Here is a 23,673-nt window from a genome sequence, read left to right on the forward strand (position 1 = left end):
GGCTTAGATGGAGGGAACTGATTCGCTGTGGCGACCCCTGAAGGGAAAAGCCGAAAGGAAAAGAAGAAGAAGAAGAAGTTAATGAAGACGCAGCTGATCCCAGGAGACCTCCGACCGCCTCTTCAGAAGTATAGCCAGTTGTTTGCAGTAAAGTCATACAGGCACGTTGAGGCCACGCCCACTACTGAGCCTCATTTTGACTTGTTTCAAAGATATTCCATCTAAGTTGGATCAGCTTGTTGTGTTTTTTCACTTTAGTTTTGAGTATGATTCCACATCCAGACCTACAGAGGCTAATACATTTAATCTCGATTAATAGTTTTTGTATGTTTTGTTGTGTTGTCAGCACATGCAACTATGTGCAGAATAAAGCATTTCATGTGTGCTCTCTTATGGGGTCCAGATGACCCCAACCTTATATTGATGTGTAATCCCTCCCTTGACAAAGGTGGGAAGGATTTTATGTCTACCACGGACAGCAATAAAGATAAAAAAATCTTTGAAAAAAAAAAAGTTCAGCGCGTTGTCTTGTGGGTCCAGATGACCCCACTTTTAATGTAAACACCCCTAGGATACTATGATGGTTAACAAAGAATATTTCATTCATTCAGGTATAGGATGAGTCTTCGAAGTGTTCCCTTTATTCTTGTTAACAATGCTTGTGTTTGTCTGAGAACACTCACCATGAAATATTTCTCTGTGAAGGAAGGAGTGCTCGGGGGCGTCCAGCTGTAGATCGAGCTCTTTCTGCTGGAAACTGATGCTTTACTGATGGACAGAGGCCTGAACCGCTCTGCACTATCAAACGGACTACAGGGGTACAGCCACACACACATAGACATGCAGAGACGCACACATGCACACAAATAAATACACATTCCTTCAGACATTAATCACACAAACATTTTGTAAATTGTTTTCTAAATTTAAATGGGGAGATTGGGACTTTCCCGATTCAGCAGTGATGATTTGAGTCTAAAAAACGCTGAAGTCGACACAAACTCAGTTCAAAACAGAGAGTCAGTGTTTTTATTCAAGACCTAAAATGTCCTCTGTAGTGCTTGCCGAACTGGACACCGTAGAGTTCCATCCATTGTCTTCCACTCATCCGGATCCGGGTTTGGGGGCACCAGTCTAAGCAAAGATACCCAGATTTCCCTCTCCAGTGCCACTTCCTCCAGCTGCATGGACTGGGGGAAGTGGCACTGGATATCATTCTGGGGTTAACAGTTTCCCTGGTTTACTGTCCTGCCCTCGCTCTCCTTTTACTAATGTGTTTCCAAACCCCGAACTCTGCAGAACATAGAGGTAGTCATGGACATTATTTCACTGATTTCAGCTCTGGTGTTGTGACTGTACCTCCACACAACCTCCAGCTGCAGCTTGATGGTTCCCAGTTCTGTGATGTCCACCAACATCAGTTGTGGTTTTGCCATGAAGAAGTCTGCACTTGCACATGTCACCGTCCCAACCAGCAGCCAACCTAAACCCTTTGCTTCAGTCACCTGAAAGATATGATTTAACACACGAGTGCGGACAAAAAACACACATGCAGCTTTCATTTGTGACTTAAGACCTTAAACTTAGAAAAGACGATCAAAACTGGACAGGAAAAGAAACTGCAAGAAGCGTTGTAATACAAGGGATTTCTTTGCTGCCTTTTTTTGCATTGATTTGTGTAACATACATCAACACGTTTAAACTTTCACCTTCAAAGTTTATTTGTTTAAGTGCTTTTCATTCATGGTGAAGTATGAAGTGCTTTACAGAAAAGAAACAAAATTCTCCTAAAAAGTGAAGTGTTTAAAAACAAACAAGAAAATTAACAGGACATTCAAACAAAAAGGGCACTCTTCCTTCCTCAGAATCCTCCCTCCACCAACCCAGTTCCCCCAATATAACCCTAATATCAAAACTGAACTGCAGCTCTAAATAAAGAGTCTTTCTTTGTACTGCTTTGCAGGAACAGCCTTATCCGTTCATTCTGAGGCCCAGCCTGACCACAGGGTCATCACTGCAGCGCCACCCCAAAACAGGGCAGCACAGGGCCCGCTCTACAGCAATGAGGCCACAGAGCAGAACCTTGAAGCACACACTTCTCAAGCTCTGCCCACAGAGCAGGGGCCTGCATTGTGTGACATTTTTGGTTTGCGTACATAGTTATAATGAAAGGGCTAAAAACAAAGCACTAATCTCAGGCCTGAGTAGACGCATTCTAGACCTTAAACATTTTTATGTAACTGATAATATCATCGTTGAAGGTGGCTTCAACCTACGGTAGAAAGTGGTAGAGAATGAGAGGGCAAAGATCCTGGTGGACTTCCAGATCCAGACAGACAGGATGGTAATGGAAAACCAACCAGACATTATAGTGGTGGATAAAGAACGTGTGGTGGATGTGGCAGTACCATGTGATGGCAACATCAAGAAGAACATGAGAAACTGGAGAAATACCAGGGACTCAGAAAGGAACTGGAGAACCAACCGATTTATAGAGAAGTAAAAAGACTGGAATTTTCAGAAAACTGTTCCCTAACAAAAGTATTAAGTCTCACAACATAGAAAATGTTCATATGTATGTTTAGAGATACTGGAGAAATTTGTGTGTGTGTGGAGTGTGCATGTGTGTCATTGTGAGCATGGAGATATGTGGGGGGCCATGAGTTTGTGTTCAAGCATGTATGCATGTGCGTCCACACATGTGTAGGCTGTGTGTTTTAACGCGTTTATGGATGTGTGTGCTTGAGAAAATACATGTGCACATGTGTAAATACTCAATGCGAGTGTTTTAGTGTGTGTAACTGTGGATTTGATTTTATCTTCTGACCTTGATCTCAAAATTGTGGTGTATGTGTGGGAGGAAGACGGTTTCCTCTTGGTCCCAGCACTGAGAGTCGTCTGACACGATCTTCCCCCGAATCCTCCATCTCTGCCGGCCCAGACGCACCACCACCTGAGTGGGACACCACCAGAAAATAGCATGATGTAAAACATTAATGTAATTTCAATCAAGAAAGAAAAAATACTTATGCTAGATTTGAATTAAGATTTAATAAAGATGGCTGCAGGATGGCGGTGAGGTGTTTGCTTGGTGTTTCACCATCCTCCTCACCATCCTCTTCAGTTTTTCTCATTTACACACAGATACTCCACCTAACTCCAGCTGACCTCACCAGTCAGTCTGTCTGTCCATCTCCATCGGTTTGTTTCCACCTTCAGCTCCTCCTTCACTCCTACAGAACATCTCCCCACCGTCCAACAGCCCTCATCCATGTCCTGAACTTCTCCAACCTTCTTCTCTATCACTCCAGAGTTCTTCATCTAAACCACAACTGCTCTCTCTAAATCCTGTCATAGACTCTCTTTAGATCTACAAAGACACAATGCAGATCCTTCTGATCATCTCGGTTCTTCTGCAGAAATGCCTCAAAGCAGATATTTCATCTCTGGTTCTCTTTCTCTGCATGAAACTAAACTGTTGAACACAAATCTTCACCTCTGACCTCATCAATCAATCAATCAATCAATCAAGATACTTTATTAATCCCCTGGGGGGAAATTCATTGTTTTTCAGTACAACCAAGAACAAGACAAACAGAGAGAAGTAAACAGACAGTTCAAGGTTCCCTGCGGAAGCGTCCACTGAGCGGCGCCCCTTATTAGCTTGGGAGAAGAAGGCCACGAGGGGGAGGGGAGGGGTTTAATGGGTGGCAAAAAAAAGGTCATATCTCAACACTGTGTACAATGTTTAGATACAAGCAAAAAAATACACCATAACAAAGAAGCACAATACATTCGAAGACACAATACATGAGGTTTGGTGGGTAGGATGGGCGGAGGGGGGGGGACACCTTTGCAATAGTCCTTTAGCTGCTTCCAGGAGCACACATCCAGACTACGCTTGGGAGGGGAGGGAGATTGCAGGAATGCCGAGGTCAAGGAGGGATGAGCAGCAGTTATCGTCTCCACACACAGCTACCTTTCACACTCTGTAGAAGCGGTATGTTTTAAATTTTGTCGATCGCATTAAAAGACCAGTGGATCAGATCCATTTTCAGAGTTCAAAAAGCAGAAGAGTAGTCGAGAGCAAAAAACAGCAGCTCACAGGGAGACAAACAGAAGCCTTGGGAGGAACACAGGAGGGGAGGAGAGAAAAAAAGTGCGTCTGTCCTCGGCAAGAGCCAAACACGAGAGATCCACACGAGAGATCATCCACTTCTGCTCCTCTTTTTTATAATGTCATTGAGTGATTCATCATCTTTAGTTGTTTTATTCCTTACAACATTAAAGCTGTAAACTCACAGAACAAAGATCAAAGAGATGATGGACCCTCTGCCACGACTGCTGGCTTCACTGATTGTGTAGAGCAGTGTTTCCCAACACTGGTCCTCAAGGCACACTGTCCAGCATTTTTTTAATCCAACCTTTCTCAAACACACCTGCCTTTGATGACCGTCATTTTCAGGCTTCTGCTGAGCCTGATGATGAGCTGAATCAGGTGTGCATTAGCAGGGCAACATGGAAAACATGCAGGACAGTGTGCCCCGAGGACCAGGGTTGGAAAACACTGGTGTAGAGGACTGATGACCTCACAGCGGTGTGTGTGGACACTAACGTTCCAAAGATGAGACCAACATTTTCCCAGAGATCACTATTGTATGAACAAATCTCCATAAACTGAGATTACAGAAATCCCCTCATTGTAACATCTATCTATCGCTAAACCAGTTTTGTAATTCTTCCTGCTAGCAAAAGTAGCAGTCCTGATTAAAGTTAAAGTCCCACTATTTGTCATGCACCTAGGTGTGTGAAATTTGTTCTCCGCAATTTGACCCATGGTGGTTTAACCCCCCAGTCCAACTCCTTAGTGCTGAGTGCCAAGCAGGGAGGCACTGGGTCCCATTTTTACAGTCTTTGGTATGACTCGGCCAGGATTTGAACCCACAACCTTCCAATCTCAGGGCGGACACTCTACCACAAGGCCACAGACCTGATGTTAACCCTTCCGCTCTCCTTGGTTTGTTTACATTAAAAGTGGGGTCATCTGGACCACACTGAACTTTTTTTTCAATGATTTTGAATCCAATGACAGACATTAAGTTTTGTCCACCTTTGTCATGGAAGGGCTAACACCTCAATGTAAGGGTGGGGTCATCTGGACCCCATAAGGGAGCACGAGGGTTAAACGTGTAACTTTTTTGGACAAGTCTGACTCTGTGGTCTGATTGTTTCTTAACCAACAATAAAATTATTCCAGCAGTGAAATTACAGAAAGGAGAACAAAACCAGTGAAAAGATATATCAGTTACTGGAACAACAAGGAAACAGGACAAACCCAAATTTACTGGATATTCATTCCAGAAGTGATCTGACGATAATCCTGACAGTTTATCAAAGAGTCAAAAGCTGCTCTGATCCTTCAGTTCAGGAAGAAATCTTCAGTTCATGTTCCATTTTGGTTAACCGACGTCTGGTTGAAATATTCAAAACTTCTTTACAGAGAGTTTAAGACTTTTTTTTACAGGCTATTTATTATTAACCTTACATAGAAAAATGGAGTCCCTTCCTCCAGTTTTCATCTTTCTGTGGTGTTTCACAGAAGCTTACCTCGTATTGGTCTCCAGGGCAGAGGCGAGCGAATCCGATCAGACCTGCAAGGGAAAATGTGTTTGGAAGATCATGGAAGTCTGAGGATTTGCTCCGGGACATCGTGGAGGAAATAATGTTCTCACCCTTCATTTTAATGTGCAGCTCCCCAAGGAGGATCTCCAACTCCCCCTCTATGGCTGACATGTCCTACCAACACAATCAAAGAGGATAAGTTCAAAATGAAAGAAAAACTTCCTTCAGTGACGGAGGGGGGCTCAACTGTTCTGTTGTGTTACCCTTTAATGTGGGGATGAATAATTGTGTTCTTTCTGTTAGGGTTGTTTTTCTTTCCTTTTGCTGAGATATTTCCTCTTTTGTTGTTAAGTTGCTTTATTATGGTTTAGGTGTTGGTAAATTTAATTCAAAAATTCAGAACTTTCCATGACTGTTGCACACATGTAAAGTGATTCATGTTTCACACATCACACACTTTTCACACAAACACCACAGCAGCAAACAGCTGTTTGCTGGCATTTCACTATGAACTGAAGTATGTTATTTGGCGAGACTTTGTTTTTCACTCCATCAGAACATCTGCTCTGTTTGCTCTAGTTATCTGTGAATGTGTATAGATTTTTTGAGTCCTAAACAGTAAAATGTGTTGAAAAATCTGTTATTTGGAAGCTCAGTCCTGCCTTGCTATAATATAAAGTCATGAAAGATTCCTGGTTCCAATTTGTCAGCATGCTATGAAATGCAGACTCCTTTTTATTTTCCATCAGCTTAGCAAAGACACCTGTAAACCAGCAGCACTTGTTTTACCCCAACAGTTGAAGGATCATGTATGCTCAGGATGTAATCTGCAGGGAATGCCTGAACCTCACATTTGAGGACAGAAGATGAAAGGTCTTTGGAAAAGCCCACATTGATCAACAAGGATCTTTGCTCAGTTTCTCAAGTGATGGTATGAGGACAGGCTACCATCCAGCTGGTCCTGTTGCTGTGGTCGATGTTTGGCCTCTCACCTGCAGACTGTTTCTATGGTTACGGCCTAGCTCCAGCAGGCTCTCCCTGGAGGCTCTGGTGGATGGCAACATTGAGAAGGCTCTCTTCATGTTGAGTGCTCCCTGACACAGCCTCCACTGGATGCAGTAAGCTTCGTACAACTCCTCCACCTGCAGACGAATCCAGAAAGCTTTCAACTTATTGTTCACATAATGAAGACACGATGTGCTGGAGGACTCTTGGTGGTCTCAGTCTCAGGAACGGCAAAAACGTTGAGATGAAAACAAAATTTACCTTGCTGATGTGAAATTCTAACCGCCGTATGTACCTCTCCAATGCCCGGATTTCCTGTAAAAGCAGAAAAACTAAGGGGCTTTCAAAATAAAAGAGCCATTTTAAAAACATTTAAGAAATTACCTTTTCCAACTCATAGAGAAAGGCCTAAAACAGAGAAAATATGTCATCCTCATTTACAGTCACTATACAGTAAATAGTATGTCATGTCAGTTACTTCCTCTTTCTCCTTACCAGCCTGGAATTCCTCTTGGTCTCTCTCTGCTGTGAAGACAGCAGCTCCATCTCCGCCTGATGGACTTCCAGATACTCCCTGCACACATCAGGCACAACAGCAATACAGTCTGCAGCTTCTGGACGGCAGAAAGTTATCTCTCAAAAGGTTCCCATGAGTGCAGTACAGTCGGCTTCTCAAAAATGTATTTAATCAAATAAAATGTAAAACTGCATTAACAAACTTGACATGTCATTTATTTATTTATTCAGATGCATTGAGAACATTTTTACAGCCACAGCAGCCACAAGTTCCTGCAGAGGAGCCGTCAGCACCAGTGTTCTGTCACTGACGAATGTAAGTCAAAAACAGATTTTTAATATGTTTTCATCAAAGCATTACTGTTACCTTTTCAGATGTATTTGTAATGGAACAATATTCTGCTTCACATAAGAGGGAGAAAAATGTTCTGATTTGGACTTTGAATACTTGAAAAAATAAACAATTAAAGACATTGACATGAAATTCTCATAGACAGATTTATTTCAACATTTCATTCAAAAATAATACCACTCTTTGTTTTGGGTTGAATGACAACAGAAGCCAGTCATGTAGTGAGAAGCAGCAGTCCAGGAAGTGAAATGTATATTCAAATGTAGCTCCAGGTGAGTACAGTAGTATTGCTATAATGGAATCATACCATGATTTCCTTAAGCCTTTCAGAGTAAACTATATACATATATATATATATGATCTTATATAATCTTTGGCACATCAAAGAACACATTATTAATGAAATCTGAGTTATTGTTTATTAAATATGAGTTACTATGTGATGTTTTCAGCGACTCAATCAGCTAGTAGAACACTAATTAGATGCCAGCGTTTCTTTCCTGAACTTCCATCCATTTTCTTAAGTCACTGGGGCTGCGGGTGGCCGGAGCCCGCCTGGCGACTGTTATGTAAGGGCTAGGGATGTCCCAATCCGATCATGTGATCGGAAATCAGGTCCGATCACGTGGTTGATGACTTAATCAAAATCGGACTGTGTTGTCCAATCAGGATCGGATATTTCATTTATTCTTATTATGATCAGCACTTTATATTTAAATCTTATTATTCCGGAAAAATACTCCACTAGAAGTCTGCAGGTCATGAAAACATCACAAAATGTTATTCCTGGAAAACGCAGCAGAAAATGGCAGCAGCTCAAGCAGAAGGCTAACGTAAACAATTCAGTCAAGCTAGCTAGATGATCACAGATTCAGATTTCCAGGATCAATAACCCTTTTAAAAACACTTTAAACTGACAGCAAGTGTCTCTGTTGGTTTGTCCTAACACAAACAACAATCTATAAAGACAGAGTTTCTGTTTCTTTTCAATGTGAAGCTCTTCGTGCTGCTGACAGACTGACGGCTAAACAGCAGCGCTAACTACTACATGCTAGAGCCGTGATTTAACAAGCTGTTCTTTGATATGCCTGATTGATTTCTCTGACAGAGAAAGAAAGGTTAGGAAAGTTAAATACTCTGGTAATAAAATAAAAAATGTGATGTCTTAAGAACTTAAAGAAGAAGCACATAATCTTGAAAAAAACGAATAAATGAAAACTAATAATGATATCCGCTATTCATGAACATTCTTCCCCAAATTCATGCTAAAACAAAGTCATCATTTACTTTTAAGATTTTTAAATGAGGACAGGAATCACACTTGGTTAAAAATGTTCAATAACTCTGAAGATGTTAAAGCTTAATTCATAATTAACTTTGTCTGTGACTAATTATCACTTATATGACAAGAAAATTCTTGTTTTTTTTTCTAGATTATATTTGCCATTTTTACTTGTTTATTAAAGCTACTTCACAGAAGTGTTCTATTTAAGTTTTTAATGATAAAAGAATGTTAATCAAATCTAAATAAGGAAAAACACAAATCTGTTTATTTAATTTCTTGATTTCTTCAATGTGTTACAAAAGTATTGGATCGGGACTCTGTATCACCAGATACACAAAATCGAATGACTCGGAATCGGATCGGGCCCCCAAAAACCTGATCGGGACATGATGAGGACGTAACATGATGAGGACGTAACGTGATGAGGATGTAACATGATGAGGACGTAACGTGATGAGGATGTAACAAGGAGAGGATGTAACATGATGAAGATGTAACATGATGAGGATGTGACAAGGAGAGGATGTAACATGGTGAGTACATAACAAGGTGAAGACGTAAAATGTTAAGGACGTAACGTGGCGAGGACAGAACATAGTAAGGACGTAGTGTTGTGAGGTGAAACATTTTTCTTTTTTTTGTGGTTGTATTTGCATGTTTTTGTTTGGGTTTTATGTTGTATGTTTCACCTCTGAGACTGAATCCCAGATTGGACACACCTGGTGCTCAATTAGTAAGGTGACAGCCCTGCCTATAAAGCTGGAACCGGCAGTGAGGAGCGAGGAGAAGAGAAGGGGCAGCTGAATGACTGGAGGAGGCGACGTCACCCAGTGGTTCGCTGTGGCTGGAGGGGTTGCAGCAGAGACAGAGTCCTCTCTGAGACAAGGGACTGTGACGTACACGCAGCGGCAGGGTGAGGAGCCCTGTCAGTGTGTGAGTACCCTTGTCCTGTACAGTGCCCCCCTCACTCTGCAAAGAGTCAGTCCTGTCTGCTCCTCAAAACCTTGGATACTGGCAGAACCTTTATGTTGCAAGTAGACGTTTGGAGGAGCTACCTGCCACGCTTCTGAGGACAGGATGACAGACGTGAAGGGAGGATAAAGACTGGACTGTGGCCGCCTGCAAGATCTGTCTTCTTTGCCTTTTTATGGACACTTTTCTTTTAGTTATTTGTACAAGATTTTATGGGGTTCACCTCTGACAGCTTTTAGCTTTTTATCTTTTACTAATTTTTACTTTTAAGACTTTTACCTGTTCTGATTTTAACTTTGGCTTGCTGTGAATTGCATGTTTTATTAAATCATAAGTAGACTAACAACCTTTTCTTTCCTAGTTCTTGTGTGGCGCTCTTCCCCTGGTCCTGAATCTATAATTTGTCTGCATTCACTTGCTAGGACCCCCCCATTTGGCAACGGTGGGGGCCCGACAGTAGCATGATGAGGACGTAACATGATGAGGACAGAACATAGTAAGGACGTAACATGATGAGGATGTAACATGAGGACGAGGACGTACCTGGTGAGGACAGAACATGGGGAGGACATAACATGAGGACGAGGACGTAACATGGTGAGGAACTAACATGGTGAGGACAGGTTGCCAGGTCGGTCTGTTCCGGTCTGTTCCGTTGCTTCGTCATGCAGCCCGATCGCCGTTAGCTTCGGCCTGCTCAATGTCCGGTCTCTCACGGACAAAGGACACCTCCTCCACGACCTCCTCTCCGACAAAAAACTGAATTTCCTGTGGCTGACAGAAATCTGGCAACTCCCCAATGACTTTTCTCATCTTAACGCCTGTACTCCCGGTGGTTTTGTTTATCTTTCAAAATCTCGCGGCTCTCGGGGGGGAGGTCTCGTGATAATTCACCGTGTGAAGTGGAAAGTCCTGCCTGTTTCTCTGCCCCCGTTCTCATCAATGGAATCCACTGTGACCCAACTACCCGGATCCATTCCCACCGTCATTGCATTAATCTATCGTCCCCCAAGCCTAATTCTAACTTTCTCCCTGAGTTCTCCTCACTCCTCACTGCCCTTTCAGCTCTGTCACCCAACGTGATCCTGCTGGGGGACTTTAACATTCACATAGACATTATTAACCTCCCCCTCACTGAAGATTTCTCATTACTCCTGGACAGTTTTGGTTTTCTACAGCATTCTAACGTCCCCACCCATATAAAAGGCCACACCCTGGACTTAATCCGCTGCTCTGGCCTGACACCCTCCAACTGTTCAGCCACTGATCTCAATATTTCTGATCATTTCCTAGTTTCTTTCACAGCTGCCCTCCCAATCTCCCCAGTTAAACTTCCCCGTCTCATTCATTTTCGCAATACAAAGGACATTGACATCTCCAGCCTCTCTTCCAGCATCTCCAACCTTGACCCCCTTGACTGCTCATCTCCACCTGACCTTCTGGCAGAGCACTATCACACCGCCCTTCATAACCTTTTCAAAGCCCCCCTCAAGACAAGATCAGTTCTCTTTTCTAAATCCTCTCCCTTGTTTACACCTGAGCTGCGCTCTATCAAAGCTCACGGTCGTCGACTCGAGCGCCTCTACAGGAAGACCTGTCTGGCTGTCCACCTTGATCTCTACAAAGCTCATCTGTCCAACTACAAATCAGCATACTACTCCCAAATAATTAACTCAAATAAAGACAACTCCAAGATCTTATTCAACCTGTTTAACAAAACCTTGTCACCACCTAACTCACTGCCCCCCCCCACCTTCTGTTCACGACCACCTGTGAGGCCTTGGCCTCATTTTTCAGCCAGAAAGTTGTTAAAATCCACCAGATGATCAGTCTCAATGTTCATCCCCCTCCCCAAACTAGAATTCATTCCTCACCCACCGCCTATGGCTTTTTTCCAACTACCCAGTGCTTCTGCCATCTCAAAACCAGAATTCAAAACCCACAACATGTTCACTAGACCCTCTCCCCACACCCCTCGTCAAATCCTGTCTCCCGTCTCTACTCCCTTTCATCTGTGCCACCATCCATGCCTCCCTCTCCACTGGAACAGTACCATCTGCTTTCAAAACTGCTGCTATATCTCCCATCCTCAAGAAACCCAACCTCGACCCTAACAACTTAAAAACCTACGCCCCATCTCCAACCTTCCCTTCATCTCCAAGATCCTCGAGAAAGTAGTCGCCGAACAACTCCGAGCATATCTCTCCCAGAACTCACTCTATGAAATATTCCAGTCCGGTTTCCGCCCCCACCATAGCACTGAGACTGCTCTAATTAAAATAACCAATGACCTGCAGTGAGCTGACTCCGGACTCCTATCCATCCTCATCCTCCTTGACCTCAGCTCGGCCTTTGACACAATCTCCCACTCAGTTCTCCTGGAAAGACTCTTCTCCATCGGCATCTGTCACACTTCCCTCGACTGGTTAACATCCTACCTGTCTGGTCGCACTTAGTTTGTTCAGCTTCACTCCTTCCTGTCCCAGCCCTACCCAGTCACCTCTGGAGTGCCACAAGGCTGTCCTTGGCCCCCTCCTTTTAATCATTGATCTTCTACCCCTCGGCAATATCTTCATGAAATGTAATATTCAGTTCCAGTGCTACGCCGACGACACCCAACTCTACCTGTCAACACACCCCTCCTCTTGTGTCATCCCCTCCCTCTCTTACAACATGTCTCTCCGAACTTAAATCCTGGTTTTCCTCAAATCACCTCCAACTCAACAGCAATAAAACTGAACTCCTTCTTGTTGTCACCAGATCCTCCCTCTCCAAACTCAACTCCCTTTTGCTCTCCATTCCCCAGTCAGCTCATCATCACAGGTAAAAAGTTTGGGTGTCGTCCTCGACAGCTCTCTGTCCTTTTAGACCCATATCAGCAACATCACCCGGTCCTCATTTTTTCACCTACATAACATCAACTGTCTCCGTCCCTCCCTCACCCCTCACTCAGCCTCCATCCTGGTCGACAGCCTCGTCACCAGCCGCCTTGATTACCGCAATTCCCTCCTCTTTGGTCTCCCCAAGAAATCCATCCATAGACTTCAACTGGTTCAAAACGCTGCAGCTCGGATCATCTCTGGAACCCCATTTAACCACCACATCACCCCTGTTCTACAGCACCTGCACTGGCTCCCAGTCCAGTCATGCATCAACTTCAAAATCATTCTGCACACCTTCAAGGCCATCCACAACCTCTCCCCTCCATACCTGTCTCGTCTAATCAACATCCCCACACCGTCCCGCTCCCTGTGGTCCTCATTGTCCCTTTACCTGTCTGTTCCCCTGCCTCGCCTCTGCACCATGGGTGGCAGAGCCTTCAGCTGCTCTGCCCCCAGACTCTGGAACTCTCTTCCCCCTGATCTCAGAAACCTGGACTCTCTAATGACCTTCAAATCACAACTCAAAACTTTCCTGTTCAGACAAGCTTATTTATAGTATCTTCTGTTTTCTGTTTAATGCTCTTACACTTTAGTTTTTAACTTATTTGGTTTACATGTGTGTTCTTACCTGTCGTATTGTAAAGTGACCTTGAGAGCCTGAAAGGCGCTTTTAAATTAAATGTATTATTATTATTATTATTATTATAGAACATGGTGAGGGCATAACATGGTGAGGACGTAACATGAGGATGAGGACATAACATGGTGAGGACATAACATCGTGTGGACAGAAAATGGGAGTAGTTAACTGCAGGCATCATGGCAGTTTCGGCTGTGGGCAACAGCGGAGATGACCCGGCCAGACTGGACCCAACTCTCAAACCAGATTGCATTTGTACACTGACTTAGCATTGAAACTGGATGCCTCTGCTGTGTGAATAGGTGTGAATGCAGATTAAAGATTCTGTCAGAGATTTGTTGAAACTTGGAGATTTGAGCTGTAGTATTTCCATGTGCAGACATGTTAGTCTGTTGGATCAAGACTTGACATTAATCTCCTACATGTCTCTGATAACAACCGTTACAGACATCTCTTTGCTGTGATGACATCATGCTGACTGTTGCTGCTGATGACACATTTGACATGGACACATTGGTGGGACTTCCTTCCCTGATAGTGAAATTGTTTTAACGCCTTACTTGAGTCCTTTGCGGAGTGCCTGAAAGACCCCGTCCACCTGCTTAAGCTGTAGGGACCAGATGGCTCCTGATCCTCGGGGGGAGGACAGGTGCATCCTGGGACTTTTGTCTCTGGATGTGGGTCTGGAGCGAAGAGAGTTACGGACAGGAGACGACCTAAAAACACAGATGTACTTTAAATGTCTGCTCTTTTATTTCACAAAAGCAAGAGTGTTTAAATTGTCCAAGGTGGACCCTTCCTTCACCCAGACAGAAGCTGGGATAGGCTCCAGCAACCACTAACAGAACCACAAGCAGAACCAAGTGGGTTTAGAAGAGGAGGGATAGATGGAACTGTGTTTGTCGATACATTTTAAACCACAAGTTCATGTTTATCTTTATTATATCTTCTTTTCCTTTGGGCTTTTCCCTTCAGGGGTCGCCACAGCGAATCAGTTTCCTCCATCTAAGCCTGTCTTCAGCATCCTCCACTCTAACACCAGCCACCTTCATGTCTTCATTCACTGCATCCATAAACCTCCTCTTTGGTCTTCCTCTAGACCTCTTTCCTGCAGCTCTAGACTCAGCATCCTTCTACCAATATATTCACTGTCTCTCCTCTGAACATGTCCAAACCATCTCAGTCTGGCCTCTCTGACTTTATCTCCAAAACCTCTAACATGTGCTGTCCCTCTGATGTATTCATTCCTGATCCTATCCATCCTGGTCACTCCCAAAGAGAACCTCAGCATCTTCATCTCTGCTACCTCCAGCTCTGCTTCCTGTCTTTTCTTCAGTCCCACTGTTTCTAGTCCAAACAACATGGCTGGTCTCACCACAGTCTTGTACACCTTTCCTTTCATTTGTGCTGAAACTCTTCTGTCACACATCACACCTGACACTTTTCTCCACCCATTCCAACCTGCTTGCACTCTCCTCTTCACTTCTTTTCCACACTCTCCATTACTCTGTACTGTTGACCCTAAATACTTAAACTCCTCCACCTTCTTTATCTCTTCTCCCTGTAACCTCACTCTTCCACTCTGGTTCCTCTCATTCACACACATGTACTCTGTCTTACTGCGGCTAACCTTCATTCCTCTCCTTTCCAGGGCAAACCTCCACCTCTCTAACTCCACCTCCACCTGTTCCCTGCTCTCACTACAAATCACAATATCATCTGCAAACATCATAGTCCATGGTGATTCCTGTCTAACCTCATCCGTCAGTCTGTCCATCACCATTGCAAACAGGAAGGGGCTCAGAGCTGATCCCTGATGTAATCCCACCTCCACCTTGAACTCCTCTGTCACCCCTACAGCACACCTCACCACTGTCTTACAGCCCTCATACATGTCCTGCACTGCTCGGACATACTTCTCTGTCACTCCAGACTTCCTCATACAATACCATAGTTCCTCTCTGGGCACTCTGTCATAAGCTTTCTCCAGATCTACAAAGACACAGTGGAGCTCTCTCTGACCTTCTCTGTACTTCTCTATCAACATCCTCAAAGCAAATGTTGCATCTGTAGTGCTCTTTCTTGGCATGAAACCATACTGCTGCTCACAAATGTTCACTTCTGCTCTTAGTCTGGCTTCCACTACTCTTTCCCACACCTTCATTGTATGGCTCATCAGCTTTATTCCTCTGTAGTTACCACAACTCTGCACATCTCCCTTATTCTTAAAAATGGGCACCATCACACTTCTCCTCCATTCCTCAGGCATCTTCTCACCACCTAAGATCCTGTTGAACAACCCGGTCAAAAACTCCACTGCCATCTCTCCTAGACACTTCCATACCTCCACAGGTATATCATCAGGACCAAGAGCCTTTCCACTCTTCATCCTCTTCAAAGCCCCTCTCACTTCACCTTTACTAATCTTTCTTACTTCCTGCTCCACAACCGTCACCTCTTCTACTCTTTGTTCTCTCTCATTCTCTTCATTCATCAACTCTTCAAAGTATTCTTTCCATCTTTCCATTACACCACTGACACCTGTCACCACATTACCATTCCTATCCTTGATCACCCTAACCTGCTGCATGTCCTTCCCATCTCGATCTCTCTGCCTTGCTAGTCTGTACAGGTCAGTCTCTCCCTCCTTACTACCCAACCTAGCGTACAAGTCATCATAAGCTCTTTGTTTGGCCTTTGACACCTCTACTTTCACCTTACGCTGCATCTCCCTGTACTCCTGTCTACTCTCCTCAGTCCTCTCAGTGTCCCACTTCTTCTTAGCTAGTCTCTTACTCCGTATACACTCCTGCACCTCCTCATTCCACCACCAAGTCTCCTTATCAACTCTCTTTCCTGATGACACACCAAGTACACTCCTACCTGTCTCCCTGATCACATTAGCTGTAGTTATCCAGTCATCTGGGAGTACCTCCTGACCACCCAGAGCCTGTTTCAACTGTTTCTTAAAAGTCATGCAACAATCTTCTTTTTTCAGCTTCCACCAGTTTGTCCTCTTCTCTGCCTTTGCCCTCTCTTTCTTCATCTTCTTCACCACCAGAGTCATTCTACACACCACCATCCTGTGCTGTCTGGAAACACTCTCACCAACCACTACTTTACAGTCACTGATCTCCTTCAGATTACACCGTCTACACAAGATGTAGTCTATCTGTGTGCTTCTACCTCCACTCTTATAGGTCACTCTATGTTCCTGTCTCTTCTCAAAGAATGTATTCACTATCGCCATTTCCATCTTTTTTGCAAAATCAACCACCATCTGTCCTTCTACATTCCTCTCCTGGATACCAAACCTGCCCATCACCTCCTCATCACCTCGGTTTCCTGCACCAACATGACCATTGAAATCTGCACCAATGACAACTCTCTCATTTCCAGGGATGCTCATCATCACTTCATCAAGATCCAACCAGAACTTCTCCTTCTCTTCCAGCTCACATCCTACCTGTGGGGCATACCCACTGACAACATTGAACATGACACCCTCCATTTCTATCTTCAGACTCATCACTCTATCTGACACTCTTTTTACCTCCACAACACTCCTAACAAACTCCTCCTTTAGGATAACTCCTACTCCATTTATCTTCCTATCTCCACCATGATAGATGTGCTGTCCTCACGGCACGTGACTTCATGCTGCTAGACAGCCAGTGAACAAATACAAGTACTCCCAAGATGAATTGAAAGTTGCTTCTTTAATTTCTCTTCCTTTTGAAAATTACTTGTATGATTATTTGTAAAAAGACGGAAGAATCACAACACTCGCGCACACAGAGCTGACTCAGCACGAACATAGCCGCATCTCCGGTGAAAATGTGCTCGATTAAACAAAAGACAACATGGTGAGAGCACTCACTCTAACTTGAATTTAAAAACGAAACTTAACTGAAATGACAGGTGTCTCACTCTGACAGTTTATCCCAAACGAAAAGCAAAGCAGGGTTTACTTAAAAGAAATGCTATTTTCACAACTTAACTAAAGCCATTACAATAGAACAACTTGAACCCTGCTCCTAAACTTCTAGCCTTGCTACCTTTCCACCTGGTCTCCTGGACACACAGTATGTCTACCCTTCTCCTCTGCATCGTGTCCACTAACTCTCTACCCTTTCCTGTCATAGTTCCAACATTCAAAGTCCCAACTCTCAGTCCAACACTAGTGACTTTCCTCTTCTCTCTCTCCCTACCAACCCGCCTTCCTCCTCTCCTTCTTCCACCAACAGTAGTCCAATTTCCACTGGCACCCTGTCGGTGAACAGCACCGATGGCGGTCGTTGTTAACCCGGGCCTCGACCGATCCGGTATGGATTTCGTAGGTCTGATTCGCATATTTCATTTGGCAAGATTTTACGTCGGATGCCCTTCCTGACACAACCCTCTGTATTTATCCGGGCTTGGGACCGGCACAATGAGACCCTGGCTTGGGCCCCCTCGTGGCTTATTGCAATTATTGCAAAGACATGTTAGTATTTATTGATAATTTTATTTTAATGTTGGAGAGGGTGTAAAAGTGACATATTGTGTTTTAGATTATTCTAAAAAAAGATTTAGAAGAAAATAAAAAGATACATTTGAGTTTAAAATATTTATATATCATAAATTACCAGGGTAACATATTGATTATTGCAATGTTTATCATTTTACAATACTGTCGGTATCATGAGCCATGTATCGTGAATCGCATCGTATCGTATCGTGACTCTGAGATTCCCAGCCCTTATACTGACACAATATAACATTTTCACAAATAGATACCCAGATATTGAGCTGACATACACATTCTCATTGAGCTTTTATTGTTCCCAAGTGATGTCAGAGAACCGTCTCCATTCTGAAGTTCGTTAAAAACAGGCTGGAGCATGCTCAGTCAGGACCACTTGCTCATGTCAACAGAAAAATAAAATCTTATGTCCATGGACTGTGACAAAGTAACAAATAAGTTTGCAGAAAACAGTTCACTTGTTATGTGGTGACTTATCCTGTAGATTCTGGAGTTATTATGGCCTGCAGCATCAGGTACTGATGGCAAGGACCATATTATTTTTATGATGATGTTTTTTCGAATGTTAAAATAAAAAGTTCAATTTAGCCTTTTATTCACACTTTCATACAGGGAAATATTTCTGTTAAACAACAAATTTTTATTATAATTATTTCTTTGTTATTTATAATGAAAAGTTGTCCGACTCCGCCCCTGTCTGCACTCCAATGTATCGAAGTATCCTTGGAAAAGACACTGAACCCCACATTGCCCCGGGTGGTTTTAGGTTAGTGCCAGCGTTGTGTCTGGGTGAATGGGTCTTTGACTGTTGAGCACTTTGGAACTTCTAAGAAGCCAGTAAAGTGCTATATAAGTATACAAGATTTAACATTTACCACGACCAACAGTTGTTAGACTTACAGCTGATATTTTGTGACTCACCACTGTTGACCTGTCCAAGAGCTGAACCCTCCTGTGAAGGAGCGGCTTCTGTGTAGCAAACCTCCATGTGATGGAGAGTTGAACCGCAGCTTCACGGACATCCTGCAAACAAAAAAAAGATTAGAAATGATTTGTTGTTTTAGAAGATTTACAAAAAAGAAACCTAGCTCTTGCTGACATCACATCCAGCAAAACCAGGAATCATGTGGCATGCAGTATATGTTGCCTAAATCCTTCGCAAAACTTAGCAAAATGAAATGTTAAGCATTATAGACTTTTGCTCAGAAGATTTAGGTACGGCTCAAGGAGAGAGGAGACAGAGACAGGAAGAAATGCTTTTGGTTGGTACTTATATTTGTAAACAGACAAACATGTAACAGAACAAACAGACATTCAAGAAAACACCAATATTTACAGCGCTTCACTATTCAGTTGTCCAGATTGAAAGACTAATTATATTTACAATAATTCAATTTTTAATAAATGTCTGTTGATTGATCTGGGGATTTCAGATCAGCATGAAGAAAAAACTCACACACAGTCCGTACCACCCAATAACAGTTCAAAAGTCAAGTGTTCGGTGAAGGAGTGAGTGACAGTTCAATGAGACAGAGCTCTGGGTTGAATAGAATAGAATAGAAAATACTTTATTAATCCCTTTGGAAGTCCTCAGGGAAATTCAGGAAGGATATGAAGGATATGTACATGTATCCGAGAGTCTTTTGGTTACAGTAGCTTCCTACCAGCCAGACGGAGCAAAGGGATGGAGGAAGTTCGTCGGAAGGCTTCTATAGATGAGTTTGTTCAGGTTGGGGGTTAGCTCACCATCAACATGTGGCCGATTCCCTTTATTTGCTAAATGCACAGTTCGTTGGCAGCAGTTTTGGATTGTAGTCTGCTCCTCGTAGCAAACATAATCTGGCTCTCCTCTTGCATTTTAACGATTGCTTTCCGGTTAGCAGCTTATAAAGCTAGCTCATTGGTCGGCTGTGGTCACGTGACCTGAGGTATATAAGGCACATAGCAAATAAAAGAGCAACAGGAAGGACAAGAGAATACATTGAAAAAAGTTTTGGCACCCACATGTTAAACCCTCCCCCTTTAACCCTTCCACTCTCCTTGGCTTGTTTACATTAAAAGTGGGGTCATCTGGACCCCACAAGACAGTGCGCTGAACTTTTTTTTATCTTTGATTTTTGAGTTTCACTGTCCATGGCAGACATAAAGTCCTGTCCACCTTTGTCCACATTTGTTATGGAAGGAATGACACATCAATATGTGGGTGGAGTCATCTGGACCCTAAAGATAGCGGAAAGGTCAAGACCATGCACCTCTGTGTGAATGCTAAACAACATGTATGAATGATTCTGAGCTTTAGTTAGCTACTGAGGCAGAACTAAGACCTTCACTGTTGGCATATACCCGACCATTGAGCAATGTCTGAGCCACTGAGACTAAAGGTTTGCCAAACGTGGAATAATGGAGATGACTAGGCGGCTGTCGCAGTGTAGACGAACGACGGAGAGTTTCATTAGGTTCCGCTACAGTAACAGTTATCTGGAACAGATGGATTAACGGCAATTCAGGAGATGTCTCCTCTTGTCCACAGAACTCCACCTCCTCAACAAGAGGTTCTTCAACTTGAGGTAAGTGTTCTGGAATGATTTCAACAGTGGAGACGGTGGCGTGGCTTCTGCAGCAGCAGAGCACTCTCCTGGATCAGGTAAGGTTTGACGCAGAGGCGTTTGCTTTGGATCTGCAGAATCAGCAGGTACAGCAGCAACAGGAAAAATGAGTTAAAGTGTGAAGTGCTCAGGTGGCTGGTTTACAACATGAGGCAATTCACAATCATCTTAATTTCCTTGTTGTGGCAAATTTGTTACAGGAACCAGTTGTTGCTGGCAGCTAGTCACTGTCAGACGAACAAGAAACAGCTCTGGAACATGGTTAGTATTAGAAGGAAGAAAACCACAGTGGAGTGGGAGGTCACGGTGGAGCGTGGACATCTTTTTCTGGCCTCATGGTGTATACTCAAAGATCTCCAGCATGACTGAGGACAATGTAAACATATCTTTCCCATTTGTCTTCTGGTTTATATTTGTCTCACAGTCTCACATTGTGTATGAGAACTCAATTCCCGGCCTCTAAGCTGATCAAAGATGGTATTATTCCTATCTGCAGACTTCTCAATTGGCTTGTTCACTGTGCAAGTGCTGGTCGTAGAGTTGTTCTAGAGTGTTCCTTCCGATTAATACATGGGGCTGAGTTTCGGACTGGAAATCAGGAACAATTAGTGCAAGCGTGGATACTTCTGTCTCAGCGCGGTGTTTCTTTGTAGCTTGCCCAGCCTCTGACCTTCACCAGAGTGACAACTAGATGTGGGTTTGGTTGCAGTAGATTTCGAGTTGGACTGGGTGGCAATCAAGGCCGCTAAGTGTCTTTGAATATCAGCCAGCTGTTTAGTGAATTGTTCTAATGTAGCATTTTCTATTTTTTCTTCATGCTGAGAATAGGCATATTGAAAGTGAGTCTTGACTTTGAAGGGACTGAGTTGTTGTCTCACTTGTTGCAGATTTTTTGGATGCATTGTATGATAGAGGGCTGTATCCATTGATAACAAGACCAAGTAGAATTACTACAACCACTGGAACATTAATTGATAATATTTTTACAAATATACTGGACAAAAATATCAATAGTGGTTTAGTAATAAATGATGCAAGCGATCATCTACAACATTTAATGATCAATGACCCCAAAAGGAACTTTAACCACCCTAGATGTAGAAGAAGCGAAACAGAAGAAGCAGTTAATGCATCTAGAAGTGACCTGTTAAAACAAGAATGGAAAGATGTTTATGTGAATGATGTCAATTGTGCGTATGGCTCCTTTCTTGGTTGTTATTTAGCCCTGTATAATAAACACTGTCCAAAAATGTTATGTCAGAACAAACAAAAACCAAATAGAAAACCTTGGATAACAAGGGGCCTACAGAATGCATGTAAAAAGAAAAATAAACTTTACAAGAATTTCTTAAAGTTTAGAACAGAGGCTTCTGAAAAACAATACAAGGTGTACAAAAATAAACTAATGAACATTTTGAGAAAAGCAAAAAAGGAATACTATAATAAAATTTTAGTTGAAAATAAGAGCAATATTAAAACCACGTGGAATATTCTAAACAAAGTAATGGGAAATAAAAAAGGTTCTGTAGACCTCCCAAAATATTTCAGAAAAGGTCATAATATAATAAAAAATATGGACACAGTGGTCGATAAATTTAACTCTTTTTTTGTAAATATAGGCCCTAAGTTAGCAAACGAAATTACAAAAGCTCAAGGAAATTTGACAGAAAGTCATAAAAGGGAAAGTAAAATTATGCAGTCGATGTATCTATCTGAGGTGGATGAAACAGAGATACTCTCTGTGGTCCAAAAATTTAAAAATAAAACATCAATTAATAGTGACGGTATTGATATGAAAATTATAAAAAAAGACCATTGATTGTATTGTGAGGCCACTATGTTATATTTTTAATCTTTCCTTTAAAACAGGTATTTTCCCAGAAGCCATGAAAACTGCTAAAGTTATTCCTATTCATAAAACAGGTGACAGACATTCCTTCAACAACTATAGACCAGTATCACTTCTTTCACAATTCTCTAAAATATTAGAAAAGCTGTTTACTCTCAGACTGAATTCTTTTATTGAAAAAAATAAGCTATTGAATGACTGTGTCATGGAGCAAACTGCTACCACCGTCTCCAGTCACCAGAGGGAGCGCTCACCAGAGTTCTGAGCTCAACACCTGCCATCACCTGGACTCATCATCATCAGCTGTTTCCCATCACCTCATCACCTCCTCAGCATATAGTCTGGCTCCACACTCCACTCCCTGCGAAGCTTTGTTTGTGCCACCCTGCCTGCAACTCTGAGCGTTTACTCCTGACCTGATCTTCTGCCTCCGACCCTGCTACTCTGATTGCCTGCCGCCTGCCCCTGCCCCTCGCCTGGACTCTGACTCCTCTTCTTGAGCGTCTCTGATAATCCCATGCCCGTGTATGACCTCTGCCTGTCTGATCCTGCTTATTCTGTGGACTATTAATAAACCTGCTGCACGTGGAACCACCTGTCTGCCTGTTTGTGACAGACTGTCAATATGGCTTCAGGACAAACCGATCAACGGCCTTGGCCATGATGAAAGTAATGGACGATATCACAACAGCAATTGATGAAAAGAAATACACAATAGGATTGTTTATTGATTTCAAAAAGGCATTTGATACTGTTGATCATTCTATTTTGATTTCAAAGTTAAATCTGTTTGGGGTCAGAGGAGTGGTTCTTAACTGGTTATCCAGCTATTTGCATAAAAGGCAACAATATGTACATTTCACTGGTCGTTCGTCAAAATGTATGAACATTGAGTGTGGTATCCCACAAGGATCAATACTGGGTCCTATTCTTTTTCTTTTGTATATTAATGATATTTCGGAAGTCTCAAACATATTGAGACTTGCTCTATTTGCTGATGATACAGCTATGTTTTGTTCAGGAAAAAATTTAGGTAACTTAAAACAAAATATTGAAATAGAAATGGTCAAACTTAAATATTGGTTTATTAATAATAAGCTTTCCCAGAATTTAGAAAAGACAAAGTTTATGGTTTTTACTAATAAAAAACAGGAGGACGTAAAACTATCGATTGATGGAGTAACAGTTGAAAACGTTTCTGAGCACAAATTTCTTAGGTTAATCTTGGACAAAAAATGTCTTGGAAGCCACATATATCATATATAAAAAGTAAAGTGGCTAAAGCTGTATTTGTTTTGAATAAGATTAACTATTACTTATCCTGTCATGTTTTAAGAATGTTGTACTGTTCAATTGTTCTGCCTTATTTCACTTATTGTGTTGAGGTGTGGGGTAATACACATAAAACTCATTTAACAC

At 42.6% G+C, this 23,673-nt stretch overlaps 1 protein-coding gene across 1 annotated transcript in view; it reads right to left on the reverse strand.

Moving 5' to 3' along the window:
- Nucleotides 1-683: 683 nt before the first annotated feature.
- Nucleotides 684-23,673, reverse strand: part of LOC112145126 (RIPOR family member 3) — a gene marked incomplete at its 3' end in the record, with an annotated part of 31,227 nt that continues 8,237 nt past the window's right edge. Inside the window, 11 exon segments of the mRNA XM_036216303.1 lie at nt 684-810; nt 1,360-1,505; nt 2,828-2,953; nt 5,608-5,651; nt 5,733-5,796; nt 6,615-6,764; nt 6,889-6,942; nt 7,012-7,035; nt 7,123-7,201; nt 13,835-13,990; nt 18,721-18,822. Of these exon segments, the coding sequence (XP_036072196.1) occupies nt 684-810; nt 1,360-1,505; nt 2,828-2,953; nt 5,608-5,651; nt 5,733-5,796; nt 6,615-6,764; nt 6,889-6,942; nt 7,012-7,035; nt 7,123-7,201; nt 13,835-13,990; nt 18,721-18,821 (1,071 nt within the window).

Source organism: Oryzias melastigma, linkage group LG2 (genome assembly GCF_002922805.2).
Source record: "Oryzias melastigma strain HK-1 linkage group LG2, ASM292280v2, whole genome shotgun sequence".
Classification (NCBI taxonomy): domain Eukaryota; kingdom Metazoa; phylum Chordata; class Actinopteri; order Beloniformes; family Adrianichthyidae; genus Oryzias; species Oryzias melastigma.